This window comes from Rhipicephalus microplus, chromosome 4, assembly GCF_043290135.1.
Source record: "Rhipicephalus microplus isolate Deutch F79 chromosome 4, USDA_Rmic, whole genome shotgun sequence".
Classification (NCBI taxonomy): Eukaryota; Metazoa; Arthropoda; class Arachnida; order Ixodida; family Ixodidae; genus Rhipicephalus; species Rhipicephalus microplus.
In genome coordinates, this window is record NC_134703.1 from 114,697,804 (window position 1) to 114,715,336 (window position 17,533).

Consider the following 17,533-nt stretch of genomic DNA (forward strand, 5'->3'; position numbering starts at 1 on the left):
ACCCGTCTCCCTTCGAAGCCAACGCGAGCGCCTTTGCCCTCGCTCGAGCAACCGGGCCCCCTTTGTCCCGGTGTCTCCGTGGATCAGCTTTACCGCGGAGACGTGCTCGTGGCACCCCTGTGTAGTACTTTGTGCCCGTGGCGTGGATAAGCCTACTTGCTTTCCCGCCGCGCCTATTTGCAACGGGCTGTACTGCGTTTGGTGTTGCCACAATAAAGTGTTGCGACTTGAGCAGTATCGTGTTTCCCGCCACGGCGACGGTTAACGCGTGCCCTGCGGCTCGCTAAGACCGAACCCACGCTGGTGGCCGTACTCCTTCGGGATACGTGTACACCACAGGCTTCAAGAACTTGTGAATGCAATGAGTAGAGATGAACTGGTGTGTAAAAATGTATAAGTTGTTGTTTATTCTTGTGAAATCGGAGCAAATTAAAAGAACAAAAAAAGCTGTAGTTGCGCTAGATATTGATTCACGTTGACAGCACTACATCAAACTGGGCTGGAGCCATTGCAAAACAAAATAGCAGTAATCCTTTGAATCGGTACGCTGCCTGATATTTCAAACCTACAAATGAGGTGATGAGATGCCAGTTCGTTATGCGAGAGAGAGACCACAATGGAAGCAAACCTGCAAAGCAAGGAAGATGGTGCCCACAGTGGCCAGCAGAATCACCAGCAACAGAATTCCAATGGTGGTGAGAGAGTCTATTGACGTTTTCAGCACAGACACCATCTGAAATTAAAGCACGACAAAGAAGTTGGTTGCCACATACACACACATGCATGCACATAACTAACTGCCTTGCTCTTATTACATTCCCTTTTTTCGAACATCAGTTTTGTTTTGATACTGCATGTCTACCAAATCTGTCGAACACTTTAATACTCAGTGCTAGTTGGTTGTGCCTTCAATTAAGACTGAAGCTGCATGGCAAAACATATTTAAACAAGGAATTTTATATCGAACTGCAACAATGCAGTTGTAATCATTCACACTGCCATACAAATACTGTTCTTGGTTTGTGCTTATGTCCACCGAAAAAATTTAATTTTGGGGTTTCTGCATGACAAAACTGTGACATGATTTTGAAATGCACCATAGTGAGGCACTTATATTATTTTGACCACCTGAGTTTCTTTAACATGCACCTAAACCTATGCACATGCTAAGACTTTTGTCTTAACATGTGCTTCCACTGACAATATGCAATATTTCTAAGCCATTCCTTGTCCTCCACACAAGTTATTTTTTTTTTACTCCAAACCCTTTATTTGCTGGCTAATTTCATAAACTGGTTCGCATCATGATACCAGGCTTTACCACAGTCGCGTAGGTGTGAAAATATTGTCACTGCATGTAAAACGGCAAGCAAAAGCTACAAGAGAGAGAAGAAGCATATTACCATATTTATTCGAATATTGGTCGGCGTTTTTTTTTTTTTTCGAAAATGTTGTTCATAACCAACCAAAAGCGCCAAGTTTATGGCATTCAACTGCCACACCCGCTGTTCTTCAAGTGGTTCCTGCTGCATACGCACGCTATATACCATAAAATGAAATAAAGACCCCCCCCCCCCCCACCCCCTTCGATCGACTACCTAAGTTACTGAGAGAAAAGTTATTGATGCAATAGTCATGTACTGCCTTTTCAAAGCCCCAGCTAGAGTGTACTAGAAGTGTTGAGTGCCGTGACCGCGACTCGCCGCCTGATTCTTTCCGCGTTGCCCGTAGCCGCGGCGCTGCAGTCGAATAAAACTGAAAGAGCTGCGCGCCACGTGCAGGAACTGCTATGCGCTTCGGCTCCTCCGGCACGCTTTTTTGGTGCAGATTTCTTCATACTTGCCCATCATTCATTTCTAACACATGACGTCATGACCATTGAAGTATTAGACGCCAATCTACTAAATTTGAGCTCAATAAAAGCCCCTGTGAGAGATAAATTATTTAGAAAGCGTGTGTCTTATTCCGACTTCTTCTGTCTTAATTCTTCGTTGGCTAGGCATTTACAATATTCAAAATAACTGAGCCGATTTATTGGAAGTTAGCTGTGCTCAGAAAACTGACATTAAAAAATATATATATATACCGTGTCAAATGCACGCAAAACCAGGAGGAGGGGAGAGGAAGGGATTCTGAACCCTCTTCACCACGAATTTTTTTTTGTAATTTATCTTTTGAGGGTATACTAAAATATTTACATGCATTCGCAGCGACCTTGCAATTGCCAAAATTAGTCGTTTTGCGGCACCTCCCCCATAAAAAAGAGAGAGAGAGAGAAAGAGAAAAAGATAAAGAAAGAAAAAAATAAATAAAGAAAGAAAGAGTGCCTTCCTGGGTAGCCGCATATGCCAAACATTTACGGTTGGAGAAGCTGAATATAGCGTGTCTGCACAAACGCGCACTGTAAACTTCACTTTTTCAGCAGTATGAGGTCTCAAAACTAGTTCAAGTCTAACGTAGTCGGAGAAATGCACAGCATAAAAATAGCAGCTGTCTTTTAAGTTTTAAGGGGCATTGCATGGATATTGTTAATAGGACGGTGACGTGTGACTTCAATGTGTGTACTTGTGTGTATATATATATACAAAAGTTAAATTTCTCAGAACAAAATGCCCCACTGCCCGCCTACACTTTTGACACTTAATAAAAGAACTACGCTTATAATACAAAACATCATCACAAATTTGCTCGCTTGCCATGGCGCCCCGTCAATAGAATGTTTGGAAAGCAGCACAATTTAAGCTGTTGATACAAAATGAGAACTGGTTACAGTGAATTTACACAGATTAACAGATGGGTTATATATACAACACGAACTTTTTAATATGTTTAAGATAACCCCTTTCGCGTATAGTTCATGACTCGGAGATACACACGTTCTTTCAGCTTGGCTCCCTGGCTCGGCCTTCTGATATTATAAGCAATTGGAGCTTGCATAAAAAAAGCAGGAAGGAACACGGTTAAAACAAGATAAGCCTTTCAGAAATCATTCATCATTACATTCGGCAAAACTGGCACGATAAAACTGAGTCGTCGCCGATATAAATGTTGTGACGTTAATTATACTTGGGTTTCTCATAAAACAATCGAGCGCATGTGGACTCATATGAGGAACAGTGCTCTGGATATCGAAGAGACTGCTGACAAAACAAGCATTGGAGTTAATCACGCTTTTGATACTTCTCTTTTTGTAGTTCGCCAGTAGCCACTTATGATGTAGCGCATCTCAAAGCGCTGCTTTATTGAGAAGCTAGGCGGATTCATGCACATTCCGATTGTACATGTTTTTTTCTTTATTTTTAGAGGGGGGGGGGGGCGGCGACTGGCCTCTGAAATGACGCATTGCGTCGAGACATTCACTGTTCAAAATAAAGACTCAGAAACACATTAAACGCGCTAAAAACGAGCAACTACACGCTTTCGCAGGCTACGGCTCAGTACCATGATCTTCAGTACCATGTGACTACAGCTCCGCCCCTACTGTCACCCGCCGGAGGATCAGCCGAGATGCGGCACTGCCGCCTCGTTCACTCCTCTGGCCCTTCTAGTACACTGTACCCCAGCGAAATGCAGCCGCTCCGCCATGTTTGCAATGTAAACTACGATTTTCTTAGGTATAGGCTGTGAAGTCCCTAGCCCGCTAGCCGTGCTTCCAGTATTGCCTTGAGGCGTGCAGCTGCACTGGCACTGGCGTGAGGCCTCGCCGCCTCACGCTTTGTTCGTTGTACGATCAGCGTGACAGGCTGACGGTTCACATTTGCTTTAGGCACTGTGCTGTGCTTCCTACTGGGCTGTAGAAATTAGGCGCCTTCTTCTTCTTCTAACTACCACCACCATTTGCTTGTGCGCGGTTGCACCGATGTCAGGTCGTTAGAGCTACACAGGTGACTTCAAGCGCCAAGTGATATTTTTTGTTGAGGACTCGAGCAATTGTGCCGAGCAGCCCGAGTTCTGTGTAAATGAGAAGTTAACCAAATTAGGGGTTGGCAAAAACAGCAGGACCATCTGTTTGTGTGCAACGGACGGCGTCGTGCTTTTCCCGGCCCAGCGATCGGCAGCGAGAACGACGTCGTTTGAAAAGCTGCGGATACTTGCGAAAAATCTGATGACAACATTTTGCACATCTGACAAGATGACGGCCCCGGCAGCAATGAAGTCACTAAATTGTGTAAACAAAGATGTGCTACGTTCAAGTTTTTCTGTTTCTAAAGTAAAAAAAGAAACATAGACCGACCTACATTCAATTATTTTTTCACTTTTTTTTTCCCGTAGAACACTATAAGTAGGGGTCGACCTATAATCGTGCCCGACCTATTTTCGAGTAAATACTGTAGTATAGTATTACATTACAGCAAGGGTTCTATAAAGGGAAATTTAGGATTATACGAGCAGTTAGAACCAACGCCTTCTAGAAAACCTATGCCTGGAACGTCGCTCTCTTTTCAATTCGGAGCCTTTTGCCATCAGCACGCAATCTCAAAGGCCATGCCTTCTGCAGCGTTTTGTGACCGGCCACCGCGTGAGACCGCTCACTTCCGTACCACTCAGTCACGTGACATCACGGCTGCTCGGAGGAAACTGTGAGAGCATTGCTGTGTTCGAAGGGGGCGGCCGTCTGAGACGCTTGCCTACGTACCGAAGGAGGAGGATAAAATCCGAGGATAGGGCATTGCATTCACGGCTCACGTTTTCGGCATAGTTTTAAAGACGATAGTCCTTATTGGGGACCTTCGACGAAAAAATTTTGGTATGTCTGTCTGTCTGTACATTTGTCTGTTTGTCCACACTTATCGATACCTCAAACGGCACCAAACGGCCAACCCCATCCGCAGCGCCCATCAATATTACTCAAGATTCAGCGTTCATACTTGTGCAATTGTGAATTAAAAAGCAATTATTGCACATATCTGAGACACCATAACAATACGTCCATGTTTTGTATGTGTGCCTTTATACTAACGAAGGCACACAAAAGTAGTTCTAAGGATCGTAGTGTTTATCACGCTGTGCTGACAGTTCAACGCGATGCTCAAAAAGGTAAGTGCTTCCAACGCTTTGCTAAAACGACACGGTGGTGGCACCTGCCCGTCGCTTTGCGTTCTACACCTTTTCACCTCCGAGACAAGCGCGCATCTTTCTCCGCAGGCACGCACGCCTTCCTTCGTTTTCACACTGCCAGATGACGCTCGTGTCTAACATGCCTCGATGCACTCGTTCACCTCAGCTACGCGCTCGAGGAACTAACGCAGCGCTTCCAGAATACCATTCACCAAATTTTTTTGCGCAGAACATCAAATAAACGTTTTGTTCACTCTCTCCAGATGCAAGACTATCGTTTATCGACGACATATGCAGTGTAACATGCACATTAGGGGCCAATTTTTTGTAGGAAGCATTGTTAGAACGAATGCGACCTGCTCTTACTTTACTCTCATTAGCACTTAATTCATTATACTAGATGAAAAAAGTTTCTGTTGCATTTAGTATTTAAAGAAGCCTTCTTACATCTCATCCGCATATTGGGTGTCTGCAAGTAGCTACGGACCCACGTGGCAGCACCACCAAAGGCTCGTAATCTAGTGCGTGCCATGAAACTTGAGCCCTCTGCAGACTAGCGGTTACAGAGCATGTGGATCGCACGTAACTGCCCGATAAACGTAATCGCACGATCGCACAATGAGAGGCAGAAAAAGGAGGCCTTCTCGGCCTCCTTTTTCTGCCACTCTTGACTGAGTGGAACGGCCTGCCCCGTTCTATCGCTGATGTCACCTGCCCATCATCATTTGCTGAGAAGCTTAAGCACTAATTTACTCTTACGTTTATATGTGGCTACTAATCATATGCATATCTGGTTGACGTGCATAATTTACAAATGTATATATATTGTTTACGTATAATTTTTTTGTATGTATGATTGTGTATTATCATTATGTATATATGTCGCTCAATTGTAACCCCACCCTTTATGTAATACTCTCCTTGAGGAGGCCCTTAAGGAAATAAAAAGTGAAATGAAGTAATTCACGCTCGTGAGAACAACTTGTAACACATGCACAGGAATAAATTTGGTAATTTTGCAAGTGCAGATACAGAAAATGACATTGGGTGTTCAAGCTAGTCCAAATGACATTATGGGACTCATGGTGCACTGGCAGTCATGTAATACAGTTTTCACACGCTGATTTGCCACTGTGGTATGTCGGTTTTGTTATCAAAACACGTAACGGGAATTTCAATATGTGCAAGAAGCATCCCTTCTTGCTGGTTGTGGGCGACGTGATCATTTAGGATCAGCCTTACGACCCTGTGTATTGGCCGACAGCCATTTTGCAGGCGGCTGGCATGCCTCAGGAAACTATTCTATAAGCGTTCCATGACAGAACAGAATAAAATATCACCAAGAGGAGACAGAGTGCCGCACACGATTGGTCAAGGCTTATCTGATAGTCAGACGTGATAACAGCTACCAAACTTGACAGTTCTGTCAATCATTTTGGCACAAAACTGGCACAAAATGGGAGGAAGCCCAGTTCCTTCCGATAGAACGGACAAAAAGGGTCTCCTGACGTATGGGTTGCATAAAAAATTTAAGCACTTTGGTGGGAGAATCGAATTAGCTTGCCCTATGTCTGACTTACTCAAATTCCGCACAGAGTTTGCGAAAATTGCAAGTAGCCCCCTACAACTGAATGATTTGTCAAAATGTGACTCCACCAAGCTTCAACTCAAGACATTAAAGCAAATAAATTGTTAAATTCATTACATTCTTCAATTTCAATCTTCGAAAAATTATGCCTTCCAATATTGATCTAGATTTCTTTATGCGATGAAAACAATTCTGAAAGCTCTCAGCTCACCTATTGGCTGTTTGCACCCTCTCATCATCTTGATGACGTTTCGTCTCGTTTTGTTACAGAATGTTTATAAAAATGCTAGTGTTTTTGTTTTGCAATAAATAAATCAGGCTTCTGTAAACTCAGCGCTTAATTTGCACAAATACAATGCTTATGGCACGCCGGGCCTGGGGCATGCAGTGTACCGTCAGAGGACGCTTCACACGACTTGCACGAGAATTGAGGGGCAGGGAGAAAGGGAAGCAGAGGAATTGCAAGTTTATCTTCTATTGGGAGTTCGACATCCACAAGGGCTCTCGATATTGAAGATGTCATGCTCGTTCGTGTTCGTTAGGCCTCACTCCTTGAATCACCCGCCACTCACGTTCAACCACAACACCGTCCGCGCACACACTACTCGCACACAGGCCGGATGTCCACTGTTGCCACCACGTCCAGGGGGCGCCACATACCACCATCACTACCAATGGATGTCCTCACAGCCCGTCCCCCCCTTGAAGCGTGAAGCTCCCCGCTGACCATGGAGGATGGTATTTGACGAGCTGGTCGGCATGGGCCTCGCCACAAGCTCTCCCAGTCTGTGGGCAAACGAGCTTGAAAGTGTTTCCACCAATACGTCTGCAGATGCGCAATGGACCATTTCGCCTTGGTGCCAGCTTTGATGAGATGCCTCTTGCAGTGTCACTGACTATGTGGGTTTCTCGCAGAACAAGGTCGCCTTCCTCCAATGTCGTGGCGCGGCGTCGCTGGTCGTAGTGCTGCTTCTGGGCACGCCAAGCATGTTGCTGATCCTGCCGTGCAGCATTCATGACCTCTGCCAAATGAGACTGAAGTTCTGCTGCGCAAGCGTGAGAAGATGATATTGCAGGCTCAGCGTCTTGCTTGTCTTCGGTGGGTTGCCAGAGTGTTCGGAGTTCACGGCCATAGCAGAGGAGGGCTGGGGTGTATCCAGTAGCAGCACTTACAGCGGTTCGCATTGCAAAAGCAATCTCGGGAATGTGTTGGTCCCAGTTTTTGTGCTCATTGCAGTATGCACGAATGCACTGCTTCACGGTGCCATTGTGGCGCTCGACCATCTGTCCAGCTGGCCTGTAAGGCACCGTGTGGCGCTCCGAGATGCTCCATCGCCTAAGCAGGTTCTTCCATAATTTACTAACAAAGGGCTTCCCATTATCGCTAGAAATAGCAGTAGGTACCCCGTGTCTGCAGATGAACTCTTCCACACGGCTGGCTATCTGCTGTGTTGTTGCTGCACGAAGAGGGAAGAGCTCAATGAATTTGGTAAATTTGTCAACAATGACCAGCAAGTGCTTGTGCCCCCGAGGGCTGGTAGGTAACGGCCCCATTAAGTCGATACTAAGTTTTTCCATTGGTGCTGCAGGCCATTGGCTTGCCATAAACCCTTCGGGTTTGCAACGCTGTGCTTTCGTCCTTTGACAGACTGAGCAACTGCGGACATACTTCGAAGTGTCAGTGCTCATGCCCAACCACACAAACTTGTCTCTGATGCGCCGCAGTGTCTTGTAGAATCCTGCATGGGCACTTTTCGGGTGGTCATGGGCCATCTGCAGGACCAAGGGGCGAAGGTGAGTAGGCAACCAGGCTACTGTACGGTCACCGCGACATTGCACCAAAAGTCCTGATGGCTCTAGATGAGACGTGGATGCCAGGTACTCCAGACGACAGGTTTCGGCAGTGCCTTTGTTCTAGTTATGTCACGCAAAAGAGCATCTTGTTGTTCCTGTGCTAGTTTTTTCGCACAGTTTATAGCACTGAGGTCCTCAATGGTGGTTGGCAGGCAGGTTTCTAACGTGACAGAGCCTTCGTCAGTGTCCAAGTTAAGTGGCAAAAGTCTCTCAGGCAGGCTTTCAGCTGCTGTATTGGAGTTTGGCTGAACAGGTGCCCGTCTTAGGGCATCAGCAGGAATGTTGGCCTTACCACGACGGTGCTTAATTTTGCCCTGAAACCCTTGAAGGCGTAGCACCCAGCGCCGCACATGAGGAGATGCCTGCTCAGTGGTGAACATCCAAGCCAATGACGCATGATCATAGTGCACTTCGAATTCTGTGAATTCCAAATAAGATCGGAATTTCTCTACAGCTCACACGACGGCCAAACACTCCCACTCCTGGACTGTGTAATTATGCTCCGCATCCGACAAGCCTCTACTGATGAATGAAATTGGCTTCAAAATGTTATCCCGACGTTGCAGCAGCACTGCGGCGATACCAACACTGCTGGCATTTGTTTCAACTACAAATGGTGCATTGAAGTCTGGCAAGCTCAGAACTGCATCTGTTGCCAGCCTTGCTTGGAGAGTCACAAATGACTGTTCTTCAATGCTCGTCCACTGCCACTTCTGTTGCGTCTTGAGCAAGTTGGCAAAGGGCTTAGCAGTGAGTGAAAATTGTGGAATAAAGTTCCTGTAATATCCAGCTAAGCCCAGAAATGCCTGCAGTTGCTTCATGTTGGATGGCCGTGGGTACTCTGCCACTGCACGCACCTTCTCTGGGTCTGGTCGGCACTCTCCTGGAGATACGTGACCAAGGAAGGTGAGGGATTGAGTGCATTGTTGTACTTTGGTTGGATTAATTGTGAGCCCTGCATTCTTGATGCTTTCGAGGACTTCACGGACGTGTACAAGGTGTTGTTCTATTGTAGGAGAGTACACCAAAACATCATCAAGGAACGCCATGGCAAATTTGTGGTTTATGCCCTCAAGAATCCTCTCCATTAAAGCTTGGAATGTGGCTGGGCCTCCAGCCACACCAAACGGCATCCTTGTGAATTCGAAGGTGCCCCTATGACATATGAATGCAGTCTTCTCAACATCTTGTTCCCGCAGTGGAATTTGGAAGAACTCTTGGGAGAGGTCAAAGCTTGTAAATCATTGTGCATTACCTAGCTGAGCCAGGAGCCAATCAGTGCGAGGCATTGGGTACACTGGTACCCTTGTGCAGGAGTTCAAGCGTCTGCAGTCGACAGCCATCCGGTAGCCTCCGGATTTCTTTCCCACCAGGACTGGTGCACTTATCCAGCTGCTTATAATCCGCCTGATTAGGCCTGCTTCTAGCATCTCGTCCAAAGCAAGCATCCATGATGCATTGTTTTTTTGGATTGACTAAGCGCAGTTTCGTGCGCACTGGTGCGCTGTCACCTGTGTCGATAGAGTGCTCAATGAGTGTTGCACAACCAGGCAACTTTGTGAAGAGTGCCTCATATTCTCCCAGCAGGCCCCTAAACTCACGCATCACTTCTGCTTGCTGTCCTGAGCCACTAATGGTGTTGCATGCCACAACGTCTGGCTGTTGCTCAAACAAGTTTCCAAGGCAATTGGCATCATCCAGTGGATCTGGGGCAACCTTCCTGTCTGGTTTGGCAAATGGAACAACAAGCTGTGGCTCCATACCTATAGTCCACCCGCCCAAAGCTATGTGCAAGGACATGCCAGTGGCTGTAAGGAAGTCCCTTCCGAGCACAACATCCTGGCACAGGTGAGGCAGACAAATAAATTTTTGAACCCGTGAGCCGCCATCCCACTCTATTTTGCATTTTGTAGCCTCGGAGCTCTGGGACCAACCTGATGCCAAGCGGAGTGTTCGAGTTTCGCGTTTTCTTTTTCCCCCCGAAGAGCATGCCTCACTGGTGGCTAGTGGACCAAGGAGACTCACGCTGGACCCAGTGTCGAGCAATGCACGGAACGTCGTACTGCCGATTCGAATATCCAAGAGCGGCTCCTTCTCTCCTCCGGCTGCAGATGCAACTTGCATAATAAAATTGCAGTAGGAACCCGCCGAACCGGTGCCTACTGGTGCCCGTTTCCCGAGCACTGAGCCTGGAAGTGCCCTGGATGGTCGCACTGGAAGCAAGGGGCATTGTCTTGACGCGGTCTACTCGCACAGTTGCGTGCAATGTGGCCGACGCCGCCACATCGTCGGCAAACAACTTGGGTCGGGGCCCGCTGAGGTCGACGCCCTGCTGGTGGTCGGTACGTTGGTGCGCCGACAGATTGGGCCTGAATTATGGGCCACTGGTCCCGGTGGTATGACGGTTGCACTGCTGCGGGGTGGAGGGGCCATGCGCACCCAGGTGTCCAACCGGCATTCGGCGCGGAGACGACTGCTGCGGAGTGCTGGGGCATTACCATTGCGTCAGGCATGCCATGCGCCGAATATGCCAAGTCGCGCGCGACCTGATTTGTTTTGGGTGCAGGAGGCCGATATTGTAGCCGGCGCCGCACTCGCTCCATCAGGCCATCGGCCGCATCCGCCAGGGCCTTCAAGGTTGAGAAGGTGGACCCCGCTACCAAGTCTTGCAGCTGGGGGTGCATTTGGCGCAGCATTCTGTCGACCTTGATGTCGTCGGCAACCTCCTCTCCGATTCGGTCGTAGAACTCGGAAATAACATAAATAAATTCTTTCAAGTTCTCCTCCGAGTGCTGAGTGCGTGCCACCAACTCTTCCTTCAGGCACTTCTTTTCGTCGGCCGATGCGTATTCCCGTCGGAAAGCGGTGACAAAGGCATGCCACGTAGCGAAGGGACCTGCAAAACGACGCCACAATTTCGCTCTGCCGTCAAGCGCTGCGGTAACGACGCGGCGAACTCGGTCCTCCAGAGCTACGCCGTTAATCAGGCAAAAATTTTCCATTTTGCTGAGGAATTCCTCCGGGTGTTGCACATCCTGGAAGCCCGCGAACCTAGGCAACGTGGTCGCAATGGACGCTGGCACCGTCGCCGACATTTGTGTAGCCAGCGGTCCAACAAAGGCCGGTCGGCGCTCGTTGTCTCCGGGAACCACGGGGGCGGACATTAACGCCTGCCGTCAGCTCAGATGCTATGCGCTCGCGTTCGATAGCCGATCCATTTGTCTGACGCAGCATAAACTGTACGAATTCATCGGGAATTTCAGTCGGTCCAATCCCGGACGAGCCTCCACTTGTCATGCTCGTTCGTGTTCGTTAGGCCTCACTCCCCGAATCACCCGCCACTCACGTCCAACCACAACACCGTCCACGCACACACTACCCGCACATAGGCCGGATGTTCACTGTTGCCACCACGCCCAGGAGGTGCCACATACCCCCATCACTACCAATGGATGTCCTCACAAAGAGAACAGGCCAATGTCAATGGTGTGAATAGTACTGTGGCTGGGCAAATTGATAAACATCCTCACCTTCCCCCCCCCCAACCCCCACGAGATTCTCGTTGTTTGTCTTGTATATGCCTTTTTTGCGCTTAAGCTTTAGCATTATAGAATACAAACTTGTCTACTCCCATAGCTTGCTTCAGTAACTTTCTTGACAGAAGTTATACAGTTCAAGAATCCTTATGTTGTTCCCTTACATCTAGGGAAGGAGCCCTCAATGTAAAACTTCCTCAAAAGCACAATGTATAACAAAAATGTACTGGACACGAAAATTTATACGTTCAGCAAACACGGTGTTGAAGGTAGAGAGAGAAGGAATGGTTACAAGAAAAGAAAGACAGTACACTGAGCAAATATAAGTTCAAATGTAACAAGGCTTCAGCCTTCTTCACATTGAGGCTAAGCAACTAGGAGGGTCTCCTAAATCGGGTTTAGCGCATGATGCACGCACAACACGTGGCACAAAGAGAAATTTTCATCATTTTGATCGAGTGGATGCTTTGTGAATTGTACATCTCGAGGAAGTTGAGATACGGCCATGATTTCCAATTTATTTTTTTACTAATTACCTGCGCTAACATTCATCCAACCATTGGTGTAAGCTGTCTAAGCCATGTGCTCCTCGAATTTTTCTCTTCCACGTCGTTCTGAAGTTGGCACAGGCGCCGTCAAAATTCGCTGCTCTCCCTGATGAAACACTTTCACAGTCCGCGCAGGGGACCTTGTACACAATACCAAGAAAGGCTTCAATCGAGCCCATCTTTCGCATTTACAAGTGCACGCATAATTTGCATGCAGGCACATGGGCAACTTCGAAGTCACACCTATGCAAGACGCATGGCAATGTCTGGTGGAAGCAATGTTTCTATCTTAACTTTTATTCGGATAGTACTTTGTCTGTTCTATCATGTTTCATCCCAGCCAGACAGGTTTCCTTCAAGCTCTTAATTTCAATTTGAAGGAATCAGTACGCACCCGCTTGTCTCCCTCCCTCAGCAGTCGCCACAGTCCATGCACTGGGGCCGGGAAAAGGGCCTGGCTGCGTTCGTCGTACCAGTTACGCAACGTCCAGCACACAGTGCGTGATTGATCCTGCAGACAGCTCCACAGGTTCAAGTGGCTTCCTGAAACGCATACGATTTGTTCAGCATGTGCTGCACATTGCCAAAAATGCCCTCACATTTGGTAAAGATCACAATATACGAAGCACGTTGACAATTCAGTAAATTGCAGAAATTTAGCTAGCCCCATTATCTTATCGGTAACACTGCCGTGAAGTGACATGAAATTTTAATCTTAAAAGGACGAAAAAAAAAACTGCTCCACTTTTAAGAGTGCAAGGTTTCATGCACGTACTACCAGAAAATATTTTCGTAGATAAACTAAGGCGTTGTGAAGCTCACGAGCTTGCTGAAAAATGCACAGCAATTACAGAGAACACGAGATATGTTGAATTCTTGTTTTATATCATGTGAAAAGCTTTGCACTCCACAAGTGATGATAGCATGCAGTCTGCATTATAGAGGTATATATGTGTGAATAGACACTGCTGTGATGATCTCATGAAGTCTTTGGCACTCTTAAAAAATATGGTGTGCAAAAATACTGTTTCCCAGTGAATAAATGTTACATGAGATCCCAAGTCTTGTTCACCAGGGTGCCCTGAGCATATTCACAAACTTATAACTGGTAAGAACGCATGTAGATTATTAATTAGCAAAAGGCACAATGACGTGTTGAATTGGAGACGCAACTCTATATACTGAATAAAACCAAACCACGGAATACAAAACTGCACTACAGTACTGACGTGTGCTTATGGTTGACATAAAGATGATGCAGGCCATAAGTATTCTTACCAGGGCCGCTAAGTTACCTCTAAGTTGATGTTTGAGTTGTCTTCTAAAATTAAAATAACACTTAGCACTGCTGACAAATCAACACTTCCATGTATGCCTGCCATGAAGGGCACATTTAGGCACTAACACTGATGCGTTTGCAATTGCTCTTATACCATAGGCATGTTGTCTTGTTCATGAAGTTCTGAAAATGGTAAGTTGAGTGAAATAAAAGACCGAATGAGTCAATTTATATACAAACATAATACGCTAAGACAGAGTAGCTTCCAGAAGACTATTTGTAGAAAGAAAGAAAAAAAATTCTTTTACTAACACAACTAACAATGATGCTTTATCATTTTGCACCCTGAAATTGTAAAATACGCTATGAGAAAAATGTAGTGAAGGACTTCATATGGTACTGCTAACTCCAGGTTCTTTAATCTGCTCCGAAAGCACACCACACGAGTGACTTCTGTATTCCTCTGCTCTTCTTTGGTTGTTGCAGCCAGTAATAAAGCATGCAAAACAGCCCAGCGCTAGTCCCGACTGTAGCTTGGCAACCGCAGCGGTGGCGCGAAGTTTCTCTGTCATGATTCGAGCGAGAAAAACCTGACACTTTTACCATGCTTGACTATCTGCAGTGCAATGCAAATGCTGGAGAGTCAACAATGCGACTTGCCCACTCGCTTGATGACGGTGTACAGCAAGGGCACGTAGGTAAGGTGCAGGAGCCAGATGTAGCGCCACAGTTGAGCCAGCAGGCATGCCCACACCAGGGTGGACAGGTACAGCCTACTCCTCCCGGCATTCTTACTGCCTTTCGTCTCTGCAGAGGCATTTGGGACAAGTAAGACATGTTGCCAAAATATTGCAATATCACCATGGACACTGTGTCGAATTCTTAGATCGGCAGGAAAAAAAATTCTAAAAAACTTCAAGGGTCTCTGAGATAACCAACCTAAAATAAAACTGAGAGCATATTAAGTACAGCTACATTTACAAATTACAGTTTTAAAGGTTGTAATGACCACTCGTAAAGCCAAGTGAGCCAGAAAGTCCCCAAAATAAACCAACTGGTGGCACTATCTAGAAGTTAAGTGATCTGGGTATCAATTGTACATCTATTAAGGTCTTGTAATTGACTTACTACTAATAAAACAACTTTTATTGAATTTTGAAAGAACAAAACACAATATCAAGCGAGCATAGATAAGTTCATTTACACAAACCTTGCTTTTAAATTAAAAAAAAATACATTTCAGGATTCGTAGTAAAACAATGGTGCAAAATATCGAGAGGAAAGCTTGACCCACTCTCTCCAGTAATAACCTGCTTTTTCATTTCCAAACGAATCAATATGCCTTCCTCAATATGCCATCCTCGATGAGGATGATGGTAAGAGCAGCAATGTACTTCGCACGAACATGTTCTGTGATGAAATAAACTTTCAAACAGTTTGTATAAGTTGGACAATATTGTCGCTTACAGGCAGCATTGCATCTAATGGTGTGGTAACTATTCGGCCATAGACTAGCTGGAATCGCGTCAGTGTAGTAGTCTCCTGCACAGCAGTATTATAAGTGAAAGTGGTGTACGGCAGTATCTCGTCCCACGTACTGTGCTCCAAGTCAACGTAAATGGACAACATATCGGTTAGAGTTATGTTGAGTCGCTCGGTTAGCCCATTCGTTTGGGGGTGGTGAGCCGTTGTTTTCCTATGACATGTGTGGGTAAGTTTTATAATGAACTGCGTCAGATCGGCTGTGAATACAGTTCTTCGATAACCACCTTTGGGGCACCGCAGTAAAATGTGAATGACGAAAAATTCAGCAACTTCTATAGCCATGCCCCTGGTAAGAGAGGCTGTCTAGGCATATTAGGTTAAGTAGTCTGTCGCCCCTACTATCCATCGGTTGCCCATTGATGACGTAGAGAATGGACCAAGTAGATCCATTCCTACTTGTTCAAATGGAGATTTAAGGGGTTTTATTGATTGGGGAAATCCTGTAGGTTTCAATGGAGGCGTTTTACGTCTCTGGCAATCTCTACAATATAATACTTAGTACTGTGGCATTGTTTTACTTGTTCTCCAAACTTCATAACTGGTTTAGATAACTACACATAACTTGAATGCATAGTCCTATCTTCTATTAGGAATGGTGCATGTCTAAAAAAATGCACACAAGCAAGGTCGTAAACGTCAAGATAAGTGAAAAAGGCACAAGAAGAAAACATGCTGTATACAGTACATTGAAAGCGGCACAATTAGTTACCTATTATGTCTGTGATGACTGAATAATGCACGGCAACTCTGATGAAGTGATCATACAAAGTTATTTTTATTGTATTGCAGGGGTAGGTTGACTATCAAAGTAGTCTTGATAATACAGAGGAAGGTAAAATACTGATCACATATTAAAAAAAAAAACGCACACACGCACATTTTAAACCTTGTGTTGCATATTTAGATTGTTAGACACTAACATGCTTTGCAGGACGCTGCACAAGCTGCCAATGACGGTCATGTCAGAAGAATCATTGTTAGACACTAACATGCTTGGCAGGACGCTGCACAAGCTGCCAATGACGGTCATGTCAGAAGAATTTTTTTTTTCATTTGTCGAAATGCTTGAATCCAATCTTAATGTTCGCACATACTCCGAGTCAAGTATCTGTTTTTATTCATGAACACAAAATGACTTACTGCATGATTAATAATTACTTATTCTCTTAATAAATATTATGACTCACTTGGATATATGCAGAGCAACAACATACCACCTTAGAAGTTTCTTGACACAAAATATGGAGCTCCTTGTTAAGAGGAAATGCGAGTTAAAAAACTCAACTTTTTTTTCCGAAATTGCATATTTCTCGTTTTTATTTCTTTTCAGAAGTACAGTTTCTCTACTTTCACGACAAAAACAAAAACACGAAAACACCACTTAAACTCGAGGCAGGGTAAAATTTCTTTTAAAGAGCACAAGGTGGCTGCTAACGACCAAAAAGTGCTCATTGTCTAGAGTCCCATGAAAATTGTCACCTGGTTGCTTGCCATTGCATTTTGCATGAGGAGTTCACTGAAGCCATGAGCTCAAAATTCCCATGATTTCCAAGTTTTCATGATAGAAGGAATAATCTTAAAAAATGTAGGTAAAGGCAGCGCTGCAAAGTTACTAAGGACTAAAAAAAAGCCGGACTATACAGCTTTTCTAAAAAACATTTTTTCCGCGTAGGCGAGCTTTCACTTATGCCTTGATTGATTTGATTGATTTGTGGGGTTTAACGTCCCAAAACCACCATTTGATTATGAGAGACGCCGTAGTGGAGGGCTCCGGAAATTTTGACCACCTGGGGTTCTTTAACGTGCACCCAAATCTGAGTACACGGGCCTACAACATTTCCGCCTCCATCGGAAATGCAGCCGCCGCAGCCGGGAATCGAACCCGCGACCTGCGGGTCAGCAGCCGAGTACCTTAGCCACTAGACCACCGCGGCGGGGCTTTCACTTATGCCTTGAAAATGCGTTTTTCACAAGATCCATTTTTGGGCAACTTGAGTTTGGAGATCATGTTTGTGGTACTTCCGATAGCCCGATCGGGATGAAGTTTCGCCCACATAATTTTTAGCTTGCAGAGGGTGATTAAAACTTGATATTGCCTGTATGATTGTTACAAAACCTAAGCTAA

General features: G+C 45.7%; 1 protein-coding gene across 4 annotated transcripts in view; it reads right to left on the bottom strand.

Annotated features, from left to right (window-relative positions):
- The window catches only part of LOC119172300 (transmembrane protein 245), a 57,731-nt gene that overhangs the window by 27,361 nt on the left and 12,837 nt on the right, over positions 1-17,533 (bottom strand). For 3 of the 4 annotated variants that reach the window (XM_037423355.2, XM_037423353.2, XM_037423354.2), the window contains 3 exons: positions 14,524-14,670; positions 12,979-13,127; positions 629-733 (listed from right to left, as the gene is read on the bottom strand). In XM_037423355.2, the coding sequence (XP_037279252.2) occupies positions 629-733; positions 12,979-13,127; positions 14,524-14,670 (401 nt within the window). Of the gene's footprint in view, positions 1-628; positions 734-12,978; positions 13,128-14,519; positions 14,671-17,533 lie in introns of all 4 variants that reach the window. The other variant, XM_075893548.1, reaches the window with a different exon arrangement.